The following is a 15,000-nucleotide window of genomic DNA, read 5'->3' on the forward strand; positions in this document are numbered from 1 at the left end:
GTGGCACATGAATCCTGTGGGGATTTCTGAACTAGCTGATGTGTTTCTACAGAAATCTTCTGATTATTTTTTTCCCTCAGGGTAAATAATAAAACACACAGAAGCAGAGATTTCGCTTGCTTTGTTGTAGAAGGTTCCCGGTTTAAATCTCAGAACCGTGATCCTCAGGTACGTTCTCGGATACGTTCTACCACCTTGGATAAACGTCAAAAGAACGAGAACTGTCACGTTATGCATCTAAAGCTGGGCTTAGACTGTGTGATTTTCAGCGCTAATGGACAACCAGATTGTTTCTCATCACGCTGTACGAGATCTGGGATGAAGATTTTCCCTGTTTAGTAGCATCTTTCAGTCAAATGTATCAGCATCTTGCATTTCAGTGAAATGTATCGAAAGATGCTACTAAACAGGGAAAATGCTTCAGGGGTGGTTCTAGAGGCGGGGCCACAGGGGCCCTGGCCCCTGCTGAAATCTGATTGGCCCCTGATTGGCCCATGTTCCATCAATCGTCGACGAGAAGCGCAACCGGAGAATTTTTCACAACGATCACAGATGCAATTCCACCCCCAAACAATTGGCGTTTGAAAAAGGAATGACTGCTGAAATGTATTTGCACCATACTGAATAAATTATTTTGTGTGCTTGAATGTACCCTGTACTTGGCCCCTGAATGGCCCCTGAAAAATCCTAGAACCGCCACTGCATTTCACCAATTTATTGTGATTAGTAGCGGTCCTAAACACCGTCCTCCTATCAGGGGCGTCGTAAGTGGGGGGAAAAGGGTGACTGAGTACATAGGGCCCTGGCATGTGAGGGGCCCTCGACGATCATTTTATAATTTGCATTAATGTTATTATTTTATTATCTGCGCGATGTATTTGACAGAGTGTATGTGCTACTTCTAGTTCTCCGCTGCTTTGACACGAATCTACGTAGACCCCTCCCTCCTCGAGCGTGCATGCGGCAATGCACAGACTGGACATAATTTTATTGGTTGCCTAGAAGCGATGCAAAGCGCGCATTGGCTGTGAGGGATAGTAGAGAGTGCACAGACTTGGTGGATGATACAGGGGAGTTTGTGAGTGTTCCGCAGGTGTTGAGAGACGCGATACTGGCGCCACCGTTGCACATGATGTCAAAACCAAAATCTGGCTAAAGAAAACAAAATGAGGGAAAACAACTCCTCACAAGTTTTCTTCTAAAGAGAGCAGGTGAGATCTAAAGCACTGCACAATGTCGATCTGTTTTAGTCAGTGCTAGCTAGTAAAATAAAAGTTGCTGCACAGTTGTCTCTATTTCCATAAGACACAACTTGTTTCCAAGCATGTGATAAATGTTCTTATCATACTACTAAACTCTGAAGTAACACGGAAAGTGTGAGAAGTAGTTTTAGAGATTAAATGTGAATATAAAACAATGTTTGCAATGTTGTCAATATCAGCATCCAATCTTTTTGTATTTATTTATTTTTTTAGATTTAGCCAGATTTGCTTTTGAGGCAAGGAGCTATTTGCAATTTTTCTTCTTTTTTTGGAAATACTGCAATGTTTTACAGGGAGGCACGGTGGCTTAGTGGTTAGCATGCTCGCCTCACACCTCCAGGGTTCGATTCCCACCTCCGCCTTGTGTGTGTGGAGTTTGCATGTTCTCCCCGTGCCTCGGGGGTTTCCTCTGGGTACTCCGGTTTCCTCCCCCGGTCCAAAGACATGCATGGTAGGTTGATTGGCATCTCTGGAAAATTGTCCGTAGTGTGTCATTGCGTGAGTGAATGAGAGTGTGTGTGTGCCCTGCGATGGGTTGGCACTCCGTCCAGGGTGTATCCTGCCTTGATGCCCGATGACACCTGAGATAGGCACAGGCTCCCCATGACCCGATGGAGTTCAGATAAGCGGTAGAAGATGAGTGAGTGAGTGCAATGTTTTACATCACAAAGGATGCCATGTTGAGTGTTTAATGTTTGATTTTATTTGTTAATAAAACACAGTTCAATTAAATATTGTTAAACTGCAATTTTTTATAAAAAGATACTGAGTTGTTCCATCTACAGTATTTTAAAGGTTAGGACATATGTATTATGATCAAAATATGATATGCAGTGCTGCTGCATTGACATGAATGCAAATAACACGTTGTTATACTATTTTATACATGATATATTTCAATGCTGTAAGTGTGATATACTGAATAAATGCATTATAAAAATGTTACATATATTTTTATAATACTCATTATTCATTCATTCATTTTCTACCGCTTATCTGAACTACCTCGGGTCACGGGGAGCCTGTGCCTATCTCATGCATGTCTTTGGACCGGGGGAGGAAACCGGAGTACCCGGAGGAAACCCCCGAGGCACGGGGAGAACATGCAAACTCCACACACACAAGGCGGATTCTTCCAGGAATCGAACCCCGACCCTGGAGGTGTGAGGCAAACGTGCTAACCACTAAGCCACCGTGCCCCCCATAATACTCATTAGTATTCATTAAATAGTGTTCATTGGATAGTGGTTGATTTCCAATTTGTATGTTACATAAAACAAGTGTTTAATTTAGCGCGTTTATTGGATTAATTGTCATTAGTTGATGTACCTGCGTGATGACGTCATCGAGCGTGCCACTAAGTGATGCGCTTCATTCTGAATTAATACACCGTCACAGAAGCCATCACTTCTGTCATTGTTTAATTAATTAATCCTTTTGGTACTTCTACACAGGTACTACATAAGGCAGTAATTCACAAGTGGTTACTAAATCACTGAATCATATGTCCTGTCTATAGTAATGCAAATTTTAATTTACTAATTGCTATTCATTTTACATTATCATTAAAAAAAAGTGAAATAGGGGCCCCCACACAGTATCATTGCGTAGGGCCCACGATCCTGTGCTACGCCCCTGCCTCCTATTGTTGGCTTTAAATCTTCCAGGTCGTTCTTCTTAGCCTCGATTCAACAGTACGTGATTTACGAAGGACGCGGTAACCTGACAAATCCGAGCGATTTGCTCATACGATCCCTCAGACAAACCGTACAGTGTGTTGGGTCTGACGTTTCTTCAGTTCCCCGCTAAATCTTTTACCTATAATTAATCACCGTTCACGTTCTGACCAGGTTTCATCTTATACAGTCATATATGACTTTTCGTGTGGAAATAGGTAGTAGAGATTGCTCTGGTGAGTGTATGTCATTAGAACAGTTAGCAATCTGCTAATACATATAACGTTCATCATCAAAACATTTGAGCAGGTGAAGGGAACAGTAGCGCTCGTGAAACTAGCTCGTGGGAGTAAACTCGTATCTAAGGGCTTCTTTAAGGATGGGCGTTTTTTTTTTAATTGTGCTGGAAAATCGTACGATGCAAAACCAGCTTTAGGTTAAAAGGAGCTTCAATGGACAGTCAAGACTCTCGATTCCTCACAGCACAGCTGTTAACGTTTATTACAAATCTGGTCACATACGTTTGTCTCTTTTTTACTTTAAATAATTACATACTAGAAAGCAATTGATTTACATAACATTGGAAAAAAAAAATAATGAACATCAATTTTAAACAGTCTTTTATTTAATATCAGGATTGATTAGAGTAGAATTTAATTTTTTAATTTTTTTCCCCCCAGTTTAAAGTCATTTATTGAGACATTAATTAACAGGCGTCACGTATCGTGTGGGGTAGAAATACCTTCATGATATTCGTGTCATTTTCGAAGAAATGGATCCGATCAGCAGGAAAATCATCATCATCATCAGGGGACATTTTGTGTAATTTAGCATCATGGTAGGTTTCATGAATGCCTATAAAACCGCTTCCATGCTTGAATATCCGTCGGGCTACGATATCGAGTTACCGTGGCAACCGGGGGCTTCAAACCGTGCTTGGAAATGGTGCACGCTGACGAGCTGACGATATAAACCTTAACGTTTCCTTAAAGTCTTCCACCATGTTAACACAAACCCATTAAGACAGACACGAACACATTACGTTCTAAAGGAAACAATAAAGACTGAAATTTCTATATTTAAATAAGCATGACAGAGAACGATGAGTGAATTGTTAAACCGAAGACCGCCAGGGTCCAGGGATCGAGTCCACTTACAGACGTGTTTGACATCAGAGGTATTCGTGTAGAGGTTTGGGATTATTTCTGTTTTTCTGTGTTTAGGCTACTGCTGTGGAGTTGTGGAGGTTTTATAAAACATGTTTTTATTGTTCTTCGTTCCCCATAATGCCATTATTTAAGAATAATGCTCTTCAAATCAGAGTCCTGGATTACAGACCTGAATTTCAGCAGGAGCCCTGATGGACTCTGAAAGGTTGCGGTTGTATACAAGTAAGGCGCTGCAAGGTTGATTCACCTAGAAGAAAAGAAGAAGAAGAAAAGAAAAAAAAAACCCATGTCCCAAATAATCTCGGAGTTGCCGTTTAAAAAGCTGGAGCACAAATCAAGCTAGACCAAACAGCCCATTTAAAGAGACATAACAATAGCACACAGCAAATAACAAAACTATTTTTTTTTTTTTGTGAATATTTACAAAAACTTTCATCTTTTGTTATTATTTAGAAAGAAAAAAAATAATAATTAGGTAGAGAACAAAATCACAGGCAATCCTGAAACCCTGAACCGTTCCGACGCGGCGTACGTGCATCCGAGAGCGGTTAGCCGATGGCGTACCGTTTACATGCAGTCATCAGAAACCGGACTAGGATCGTGGCGATACACGACGAGTACCACAGTTCGAAAACTTTCAAGTATCAAGATTCAAACATACAGTTTGTGAGGAGATTTATTTCAGTGATATGAAGAATAGCATATGGCTGGAAAAAAGGTTGAGACAAACTGCCAGTATTTATATTTCTCTCGATTAATGAAGGAAACCTTTGGCTCCAGGGTTTTGGAGCAAAATGTCTGCTCGGTCGTCGTTCACACCAGGTGAAGTTTCCATAATTATTCGGTGGTTGTGATGGTGGCGGTGATGTGAATAAAGATAAACTCTATAAACACAACTAAACCATGAATATGCAAAGAAGTCATGCATTTGCTTGACAGACCTGGTGGCTCACAAGTGCAGTGAAGTGAAGTTGCAAGTTAACTTTATTTCCACCGTGTACACCATTTAGTTACTTGGAGCTGCACATTTTTAGCATCTACACAGTCATGATTCGATTTGAAAAGTCAGTGCAAAATTTCATGTCACACGTATGTCGTGTGAAGCAGCCATGCTATGAAAAACTCTTTGAGGCCTGTCGTCAGGCCTGGCTCGAGCTTCTGGACCACAGCGCATGGCATGTTGGCTGTGGACGTCCTGTTGTAGACAGGGCCAGGCTCTGGATTTTAACCCGGACTGAAGCTGTTTATGCGCCATCTTGCGAGGAACATTTCTTGAAAAGGACACATACACAAATGTATACATCTCCTGACGTGCTGTTCTTTCTCATCGGCCCTCCACCCTGTCTTGGTACAACAGTAAATCCCTGGGAAAGCCACGCTATTGAGTTGGGACTGCTACCTCAGCACATGGAAATGGTCACGTTGATGCCCAGGTTCCCGTTGTCAGCAAACAGGTGGGCGATGGAGGTGTCAAAGACGAGGCAATCGCTGTTCATGATCGCCGCGGCTACACCATCATGAATAGACCGCGGTGTCGCTTCCCACGTGAGCCGCCTGCGGTTGCCGTTCAGCTCGAGGCGGTACGCGAAGTTCTCAGCCTGTTTGCGAGTGCCGATGAGAAGCACGATCGCAAAGAACTGCTGGTGGCCTTCGTACTTCTCCTGTTTCTCCAGCACCAGCATGAAATGGTGGCCGAAACAGGACTGCATCATGACCCAGTCCACCGCACCGGGCAGGTTGATGTCTGTTGCCAGAAAGACAATGTCTTCACCTTGTAGTGTGGTGATAGATTTGTGGGCATGCATGAGGTGGGGCATGACCGCTTCTAGGGAGCCCTGCCATTTGCAAGAAGCACCAGGGCAGGGGCAGGTGTACGGGCGGAACTCGCAAACCTCCTCATGCTCTGGTTTCTCGCTGTGGTGCAGCGACAGCAGGCAACCTGCCGAGGCATACTACAGAGAGGGAAAGAAGAAAGAAAGAAAGAAAAAAATACGTTAAATCTGGAATATATTTGCGTTCCTGTCCGTACCTGTGCGTTATCCTTGACCGTTATCGAGTATGAACACCAAGTGGCTTTCCTGTTTAGGTTTTTACTGAATTTTAAAAACCTTTTATGTAGCCTACAAGAAGGTCTGACTTGTGCATGAACCAGGTTTCTGGAAATAATTGGGAAAGAAAAAGAAAAATCACAAAAGTAAAAAAAGAAAAAAAAAGAAACAGAGTGAAGATGGATGAACAATGAGGCGGGAAATCAGATGGAATCATTTATACAATTCAGCACAATGAGTAACCTAGAATTTGAGCTGAGGTGTGTAAAAGAGCAGAGGAAGATGGGGCAGAGCAGAGGAAGATGGGGCAGAACAAAGGTGGACAAACAAGTTAAAGAAAGTGGAGGGGCAAAGTGTGGGCAGATAAAGGATACCAGTGTCAAGGCAAGTGAGAGGGAGGACGTGTCTATAAATTAGTTATAAGGGCAATACTGGTAGGGTCACGTGTGCTATATCCTACAGCACGTGGATGCCTTGCTTTGAATTGGGTCACGAAAGGTCCGGGGCCCTTATTCTCTAAACGCAGATGACGGGAAGCGTCGTTAGGAAATAAGAGTGGGAGGGACCAGGGCAGTCACCTGAAAATGAATTGCTCTGGGAGATAGCAAAGCTCTTTCCTTGATTACTAAGCCAGGAAGGATCGCTGAAGGTCAAACATGAACCTTTTAATGGAAATGCATGCACTGCAAGTCTGACACTCCCCAAAGTCACAGTGCACATAACAGACAACAACTACTGGGGATTTAGACTCGTGTATCAACAAAGGGTGCGAAACCTGCAATAACCTGATAAACGGATCTTTTCCTAGGTATTTTATCAGCTTAGTACGGTGTCAAAAACGAGCTGCTGCTTGTTGGGTTTAGTGCATTGTTAAAAAAAAAAAACGTGAGTCCACAGAGAATAAGAGGACAACGACAGCTAAAGGAGCTTAAGGAGAACCGGGTGATGAATTGTGGATATCATTAGACCTTTGGTAATCATTTCAGAGATCATGTTGATGGTGGAAATCACGGTGAGCCTGCAAGGTTAACGCATTTCAACTACAGAGAAGTTAAACGTTTAGACATACCCCACAATCTGGTTTCATTCCACCGGAGCAAGCTAGGTCTCCGTTTCCAAAAAAAAAAAAACCGCTTAAAAGACCTACGTGGCATTGCCAAAAGTAAGTAGACACCTGAAAAATCACACCGCATCTATATGTGGTTCTTGCCACAAAAAGTGGAAGCACGTGTTGTAGCGTTACGATTTTACTTCGCTCAAACTCAAATCTGTTCCAGCTTGACAATCTCGCTGAAATCCTCACAAAGTGAGCTCCATGAAGACAGGGTTCACACCAAGGTTGGTCTGGAAGAACCTTTGCCTCCTCAGGTTGAATTGGAGCCTCCTCAACACCAGTCCCGAATCCTTCTCTCATTACGGGATGCACTTATTTCCAGGGATTTCAGGACAGCGTAACAGATATTGCGTCATCGGGTAGGCGTGGCCTATTTGATAATCTAACCCTAACCGTAGTTTTTGGTTATTTATTTGTTTACTAAAATAAATCTACCTGTATGACTGTTTTGTCCTTCGTAGTACGCCGTTTTGTTTTCTTTTTTGAAAGAGGCTTGCGTTTTTCCAAGACCTCCGGAAACGCCCACTTTACGTCGTGGTAACGATGTATATGGAATGCTCGGCCAAGTACTTGACTAGTCGTATAATAATAATAATAATAATACGATATAACGGGTAAAAAATAGTTGAGTTATCGGCAATAACCTGATCTTTGATTGACAGTCAATACCCAGCATCCCATGACGTCTGGCAGACCAGCACCACCGCTTACAGACGACACCTCGTCTGTTAAGAAGTGTCCGAGGAACAAAAGAACCGCTCTGTCTTACGTCTTGCACGTGCCCAATTTGTGACTAATTGTCTTTCATTAGTATTCTCATTAGTACCTGGCCAAGGTCCAAACACCCTGCTAGTCAAGTCATCTCACTAATCCTTCTTGTATTCCTCCACTTTTACCTCAGGACTTTCAAATCGTTCGAGCCAAAGTCATCGGGGGAGCAAAGTCAATTGCCGGATGATCCTCTTATCTTTCTTTTTAATGAGAAGGAGGCAGGATTTGGTGCAGTAATCCCACAAGCAGCGGGATGGTGATAAAGCCTTCTGTAGCTCTCTCTCACTCTCTAGTTTACTTGAGCTGAGAATGAGACGATATGAACGAGGTCCTGGATACGAATTAGCTCCTGGATCTGGAACGGAAAGCGTCAGAGGTGCTTATGGGTTGTGGAACGGGTTCTTGATACGTTAGCAATTTGTAGTTTCCATCATCTCCACACACACACACACACACACACACACACACAGTTGAGATCTGAAGTCTCGATGAAAAAAAAAATACAAGAAGCCAGACCACCAGAGTAATTAATCTTGCATCATAAAATCAGAAGGTAAACGTCACTAGCAGTTGGAGCTGCTGATCTCATCTCCACCCATCTACCCTTCCATCACTCCTCTCTCCACCTTGAGCTCCCTTCAAGCGCTTTTATTTTAATTAAGGCAGTGGCTCCGGGAGGCCTCGCTCGGCGTCGGCTTTCGTGTACGGCCTGACTCTGAGCCAGACTCGCCTTGCCTCGTGAAGCTCGGCTACTAAATTATTGACACATTTCCGCGTTTAAGTTGCAAATCACGTCCCATGAGGTCAGTTAACCAGCGTCCCTACGTTCGGAGGTCAAACATGTTTCTTTTTGTTTGAAGCACTATTCAAAACAGGATATATATTACACCTCGATTGCAGAAAGTTCCGGTGATGCTCGCTCACTCTCTCTCTCTCGCGTGCTTTCTCACGTTCTCTCTCTCTCTCTCTCTCACTCTCTCTCACCCTTTCTCTCTCTCTCGCTCTCTCACCCTCAGCACTGATCGTATCATTAGTTCAAATCCAAAAGTAACAAAGATTTTTTAATTTCTTGCAATCAGTGTAAAAATAACATGATTTTTTTTTGCTACAAGGGACTGAAGCCTGAGAGAAAAGCTTTATTCAAAACGCCGGCCTTAAAACTAGTTCGCCTTCCTGAATTATTTATTGGAAAAAGATCAGCTTCTTCTCTTTCCTTCCTTTACTTCATTTCTGTCCTTTGTTTCCTTCCATTTTTTTTTCCTTCCTCCCTTCCCTTTTTCTCTCTCTTCCTTCCTTCATTTATTCTCTCCTATTTCCTTGCCTTAAATTTGACCTTCATTTCTTCCTTTCTATTTCCCCACGTTTCCTTCTTTCCTTGACTTCGATTATTTTTTTTTCTTTCGCTCGTATTCCGTCTTTCCTCCTTTTCGCACCTTTCCCTCCGTTTTTTCCTTTCATTTTCTTTATCCTTTTCTTCTCTCCTTTTAACCATCCTTCCTTCATTTTGTCCTCCCATTCTTTTCTCTCTTCCCTTCTGCCATCCCTCCTTTGTCTCTTTTCTTCCTTCTGCACCTCAGACCTGTCAGTTTTAGTATAAATCTTATGTACTTAAGAAAATAATAATAAAAAAAGCTAATCTTTCTCTCTAAAAAAAAAAAAACAAACAGATTCCACATCTGAAATTCTCCAGCAGAAGCTGTTTTTTGTTAATGTTCATGGCAGCTTTCTGGCCTACAAAGATAAACTGGGACACAATTGATTGTCAGAGCAGAGCGACGAGGTGACCTGCGCTCTCCATCAAGTGTCAGTGAATGTCACACAGCTGTGTGTGTGTGTGTGTGTGTGTGTGTGTGAGTGTGAGTGTGTGCGAGAGAGAGAGAGAGAGAGAGAGAGAGAGACAGAAAGTAATGATGCTATTGTGACCATTTCTGGTTTTCTCTCATGGGTCCTGAGCGTATACACACACAGACAGACACACAGACAGACACACAGACAGACACACAGACAGACACACAGACAGACACACAGACAGACACACAGACAGACAGACACACAGTGAGAGAGAAAGATAAATAGACAAATAGTGAAAAAGAGTGACAAAGAGGGAAACAGAGAGAGAGAGAAGGAGAAAGAGATTGAATAAGGGGGAGTGAGAGAGAGAGGGAGAGAAAGAGTGAGAGATGAATGAAGGGAGAGGGAGAGAGAGTGAGAGATGGATGAAGGGAGAGAAAGAGTGAGAGATGGATGAAGGGAGAGAAAGAGTGAGAGATAGATGAAGGGAGAGGGAGAGAAAGAGTGAGAGATGGATGAAGGGAGAGGGAGAGATGGATGAAGGGAGATGTATCTCTCTCTCTCACTTCTCAGTGACATGACGTCCCTCTACACGACACCAAGACATCTAGGAAACCTAAACTACGTCCATCTTTACTCCCGTAAAACACACGCAGTTCTCGCTGCAGTCAGAAATCTGATCCCGGTCAGTACCGGGATTCTGTGGGCGGAGCAATGCAGGATGGGGCGGAGCAGAATCCCTCAGGGAAGCGCTAACTAATCTAGAATCAATAGCAATCCGGCTAAAAGTTTCAGAGCTGAGGCAATTAGATTAGGAAGACTGGATGGACACGTGATCAGACTCTTCCATCGTGTCACAGTTACTCAGAAAGTCACAGGTTATTAAAATCTGAGCCGAACACGAATCGTTTATTAACCGACCGCATCACGCCGCACGCGTGACATTTAACTCATTTCTACGTCATAAACTCGAGCAGCTCCACTAGCAGCCGCTACAGAAACTCTAATTCATGTTTAAAAATCCGTCTTTTTCTTTTCTCGACTATCCGATCCACCATTTATTTCTTTTTGTAACCACAAACGTTTTTTTCTATTACATTTGTCATCTTTACCACACGTGTGATTTCTGACTGAAGTAGTTTAACCGTGAATCGCTTCAGTTAAAAATAAAAAAAATAAAAAAATAATAATAATAATTATATATATATATATATATATATATATATATATATATATATATATATATATATATATATATATATATATATATAAATTTTAAAGCAAAGTAGTTATTACTAGTTATTAATAATTATATTAAGTTATAATAATAATTATTAGTTATTAATAAAATTCTATCAGAAATTAAAATCCTCTTGTCGATTTGTCTCGTTAGATTTTAAATTGTGCAACTTGACAGAATAAATGACATCATAAGTGAAAGTCGACACAGGTTTTAATAGATAAATAAATAAATAAAATTTCATTGTACCTAGATACATGACAAAAATCGCAAAATCCTGAAATAACGATTAAAAAGTACAAGGATGAAGTTGGTGAGTGATTACAGTAGAGATCTGTACACGTGGTGAACAACAATAACGAAGGTGGAGGATGAAATGCTCTGAGGGACTCGAAGCGCCTCCTCATGGACTCGGTACTCACCTCGCTCTCAGGCAGCGGTCTGGTGGGACAAACGGGACGGCTGGAGCTCGGGGCACAAACGCCGTGCTGACGATGCCAACCGAGCAAACAACGCCACTGAGACAGCTCCTTCAGGAGCGGCAGGCAGGAAGCCGGACACAGCATCACGACACGACACGCGGATGCAAAGCTCACACTCGCTTGACCTGAACGATCTCTAGCAGCGTCGTAAAAGCTGACCAAAAAAAACCAAAACACTACAGGGTCGGAGAAAGAAGAGAGGTGTTCGCCTCAGTTGTCCGGGAACACAACACACTCATCCAAACAAAGCTGCTACACGCGCGTGTGTGTGTGTGTTTGAGACAGAGAGAGCGAGGTAAATAATTACTCTATTTACTCTCCTTGGTTACTGACAAAGATGTAGTGTGTCCTGCAAAGAGAAACCTAGAGAGGACATCTGGTTCTCCTCTAGTGCCAAAACACAGAATACGCATGCAGTCATTAGAGAGACACGGCTGCAGTTTGCTCTCTCACACACACACACACTTAGTTAGGTAAGAATTAACGACGTACTACTATTTACCAAACACACAAACCACAACTGCTTTTTTTTTTTTTTAAAAGCAGCTCGTCATATCAACGGTTCCAGCTTTCTAAAAATCCTCCTCCAAACCCACACACACAAAAACCAAAAGCCTGACAAGAGCAACAGCTTGTGTGTGCAGCTCCACACACTACGCGTGAATCGACACACAGCGGCGGTCCTTTCCGGATAAAAGCACGTTCACTCGTCTATCGTTCCTCTCGATCTCGCTCCGTTTCTCCTCGTCTCTCTGCTCGTGTGTGTGTGTGTGTGTGTGTGCACGCACGCTCGTGTGTGTGTGAGATGATTCGCCGGAGAAGAAAAACATTCTGGACTGCAGCACTAGCAGAACGCTTGCACGAGACGGGAGGGGGCAAAGAGAAAGAGGACGAGGAGGAGGAGGATCGCTCTGTATGGTTGGTTGGTGCGTGTGTGTGTGTGTGTGTGTGTGTGTGTGTGTGTGTGAGTGTGAGAGAGAGAGAGAGAGAGAGAGCACAAGCGAGTCTCCCACCACCCCTTCTTTCCCTCGTCTGCAGATGTTTATGGATCTCAGAATTACTCTGATCGACTATATAAGGGGATAATAAATTTAAATAAATAAATATTTACGTATTTGTATGTTTACATAAAATACATATTTAAACATGTACAGATAAAAGGTAGAAATTGTTATTGTTCACAGTTTTGTATTGTTATTGAAATTGTTGCTCATTACATCTGGGAAATGAAGCACCAAAACAAAACATGATCGTCCAATGAAATGTTCTCTGTGAATATGCCCCGCCCCCCGGAGGCGGGTCTTGCTCTACAGTAGTAATCAAAAGAAATCAAAACATAGCCAAGAAGCCATTTAAGTGTGTGTGTGTGTGTGTGTGGTGTGTGTGTGTGTGTGTGTGTATTATTCAGTCAGCCTAGCTGCCAAAACTGTTGCCTCTGCTTTCACCCTTTCCCTTCTCTCGGTCCTTTATCCTTTCCCTCCCTCTCTGTCCTCTGGCAACGAGCTTTTCCTGAAATCTGCCGTCATCTCATCACCTGCAGCTGAGACCAAGAGATCAGGAGATGAAGTGCCAGAGACGGCTTTTATCTCAGTGATGGACACGGTGACTCCTGCTGCATTGTAAACACCTCAACCTCCCCCTGCTGTGTTCCACACACACACAGACCCACACACACACACACACACACACACACACACAGACACAGACCCACACACACAGACCCACACACCCACACACACAGACCCACACACACAGACCCACACACACACACACACACAGACCCACACACATACACACACAGACCCACACACACACACACACAGACCCACACACACACACACAGACCCACACACACACACACACACAGACCCACACACACACACACACAGACACACACACAGACCCACACACAGACACAGACCCACACACAGACACACACAGACCCACACACAGACACACAGACCCACACACACACACACAGACCCACACACACACACACAATCTTGGCACTACTTGGTTTCCCTGCAGTGGAAAAGGCGATCTATTTTTAGCTGCAGAGTGAAAGTGGCAGCACAATCAGGGGGTTACAATTAAAGGAGCCTCGCTGAGACTCTCTCTCTCCTTCATGCTCTCTCTCTTTCCCTCTCTCCCTCATGCTTGTGCTCTCTCTCTCTCTCTCCCATGCTTGCACTCCCTCTCGCTCTCATGCTCTCTCACATGCTTGCGCACTCTCTCTCTCTCTCTCTCTCTCTCCCCCTCATGCTCGTGCTCTCTCTTTCTTTCCCGCTCTCCCTCTCTCTCTTTCCCTTTCTCCCTCATGCTCTCTCTCTCTCTCATGCTTGCGCTCCCTCCCTCTCTCTCCCCCTCATACTCGCGCTCTCTCCACCATGCTCGCGCTCTCTCCCTCTCTCTTTCCCTCTCTCCCTCATGCTCGTGCTCTCTCGCTCTTTCCCTCATGCTCGCGCTCTCTCCCTCATGCTCGTGCTCTCTCGCTCTTTCCCTCTCTCTCTCATGCTTGCTCCCTCCCTCATGAGGCAGGGGAGGAGTACCTCAGTTCCGACAGCCCGGGGGTTTTAATTAGGACTCCATAATGAGAGATGAAAGATGCACTGGGGATAACGGAGGAACGGTGGCACGAGAGAAAGGGAACAAATGTTATTAAGTGCTGATGTCTGTGGATTTACGGTCCTGTAGCGTTCAGCTCCAAACCTGACGGCTCCTGATTCAGCAAAACTGCCCTTTTTTTCTTTAACACGTACGTTTCCGTCATTCCTACAGGGAAGGTGTGACATAATGTCTGCGTGACGCCCAGCAGCGTTTTTACATGGTTTAACTTTAACTGCAGTACGGTATGAGTTATCGCTCTGTAAGCGCAGTCCTCTCTTTCACACTAATAAAACAAGAGATGAGTCATTTGACACATGAACCTGCAACGATTTACACGACGCTTCAAGTTTGATATTAACAGGAAGTCCCAACAGATTTCTACCAAGAGCTGAATATTTTATGTGACGCCTCGCCGAAGATCAATAACTCATAGCAAACAATCGCCATCATCATCATCATCTTCATCCCTCTTTCAGCCTGTAATGCACTTCAAAAAGAGCGAGAGAGCAGCTGTCAATCACACCACTCAGTACAAGGACTTGACTAGGGGAAGGGAACAGACTGGCAGCTTGCCACACACACACACACACACACACACACACCAGAAATTATTATTATCGTCTCTTCCTCCACCCTCTTGGTCTTCAAGTGGAGCAGATGGAGATTGGGGAAGAAAAAAAATTCAAATATTAAATAATAATAATAATAATAATAAAAAATCCAGTTTAATAAAAATTATCAAATAAAAACAACTAAAATGTTATAAAAGAATAAACAAACAGGAGACTTTGTATGTAATCAAAATTTAAAAAGAAAATTTAAAAAAATCTATTAATTCCA

The 15,000-nt window shown here is 43.3% G+C and overlaps 1 protein-coding gene across 1 annotated transcript in view; it reads right to left on the bottom strand.

Annotated features, from left to right (window-relative positions):
* Positions 1-3,541: 3,541 nt before the first annotated feature.
* Positions 3,542-15,000, bottom strand: part of siah2l (seven in absentia homolog 2 (Drosophila)-like) — a 20,813-nt gene continuing 9,354 nt past the window's right edge. The window contains exon 2 of the mRNA XM_060890579.1: positions 3,542-6,059. Within this exon, the coding sequence (XP_060746562.1) occupies positions 5,508-6,059 (552 nt within the window). The 3' untranslated portion in view covers positions 3,542-5,507. The remainder of the gene's footprint in view (positions 6,060-15,000) is intronic.

This window comes from Tachysurus vachellii, chromosome 17, assembly GCF_030014155.1.
Source record: "Tachysurus vachellii isolate PV-2020 chromosome 17, HZAU_Pvac_v1, whole genome shotgun sequence".
Lineage (NCBI taxonomy): Eukaryota > Metazoa > Chordata > Actinopteri > Siluriformes > Bagridae > Tachysurus > Tachysurus vachellii.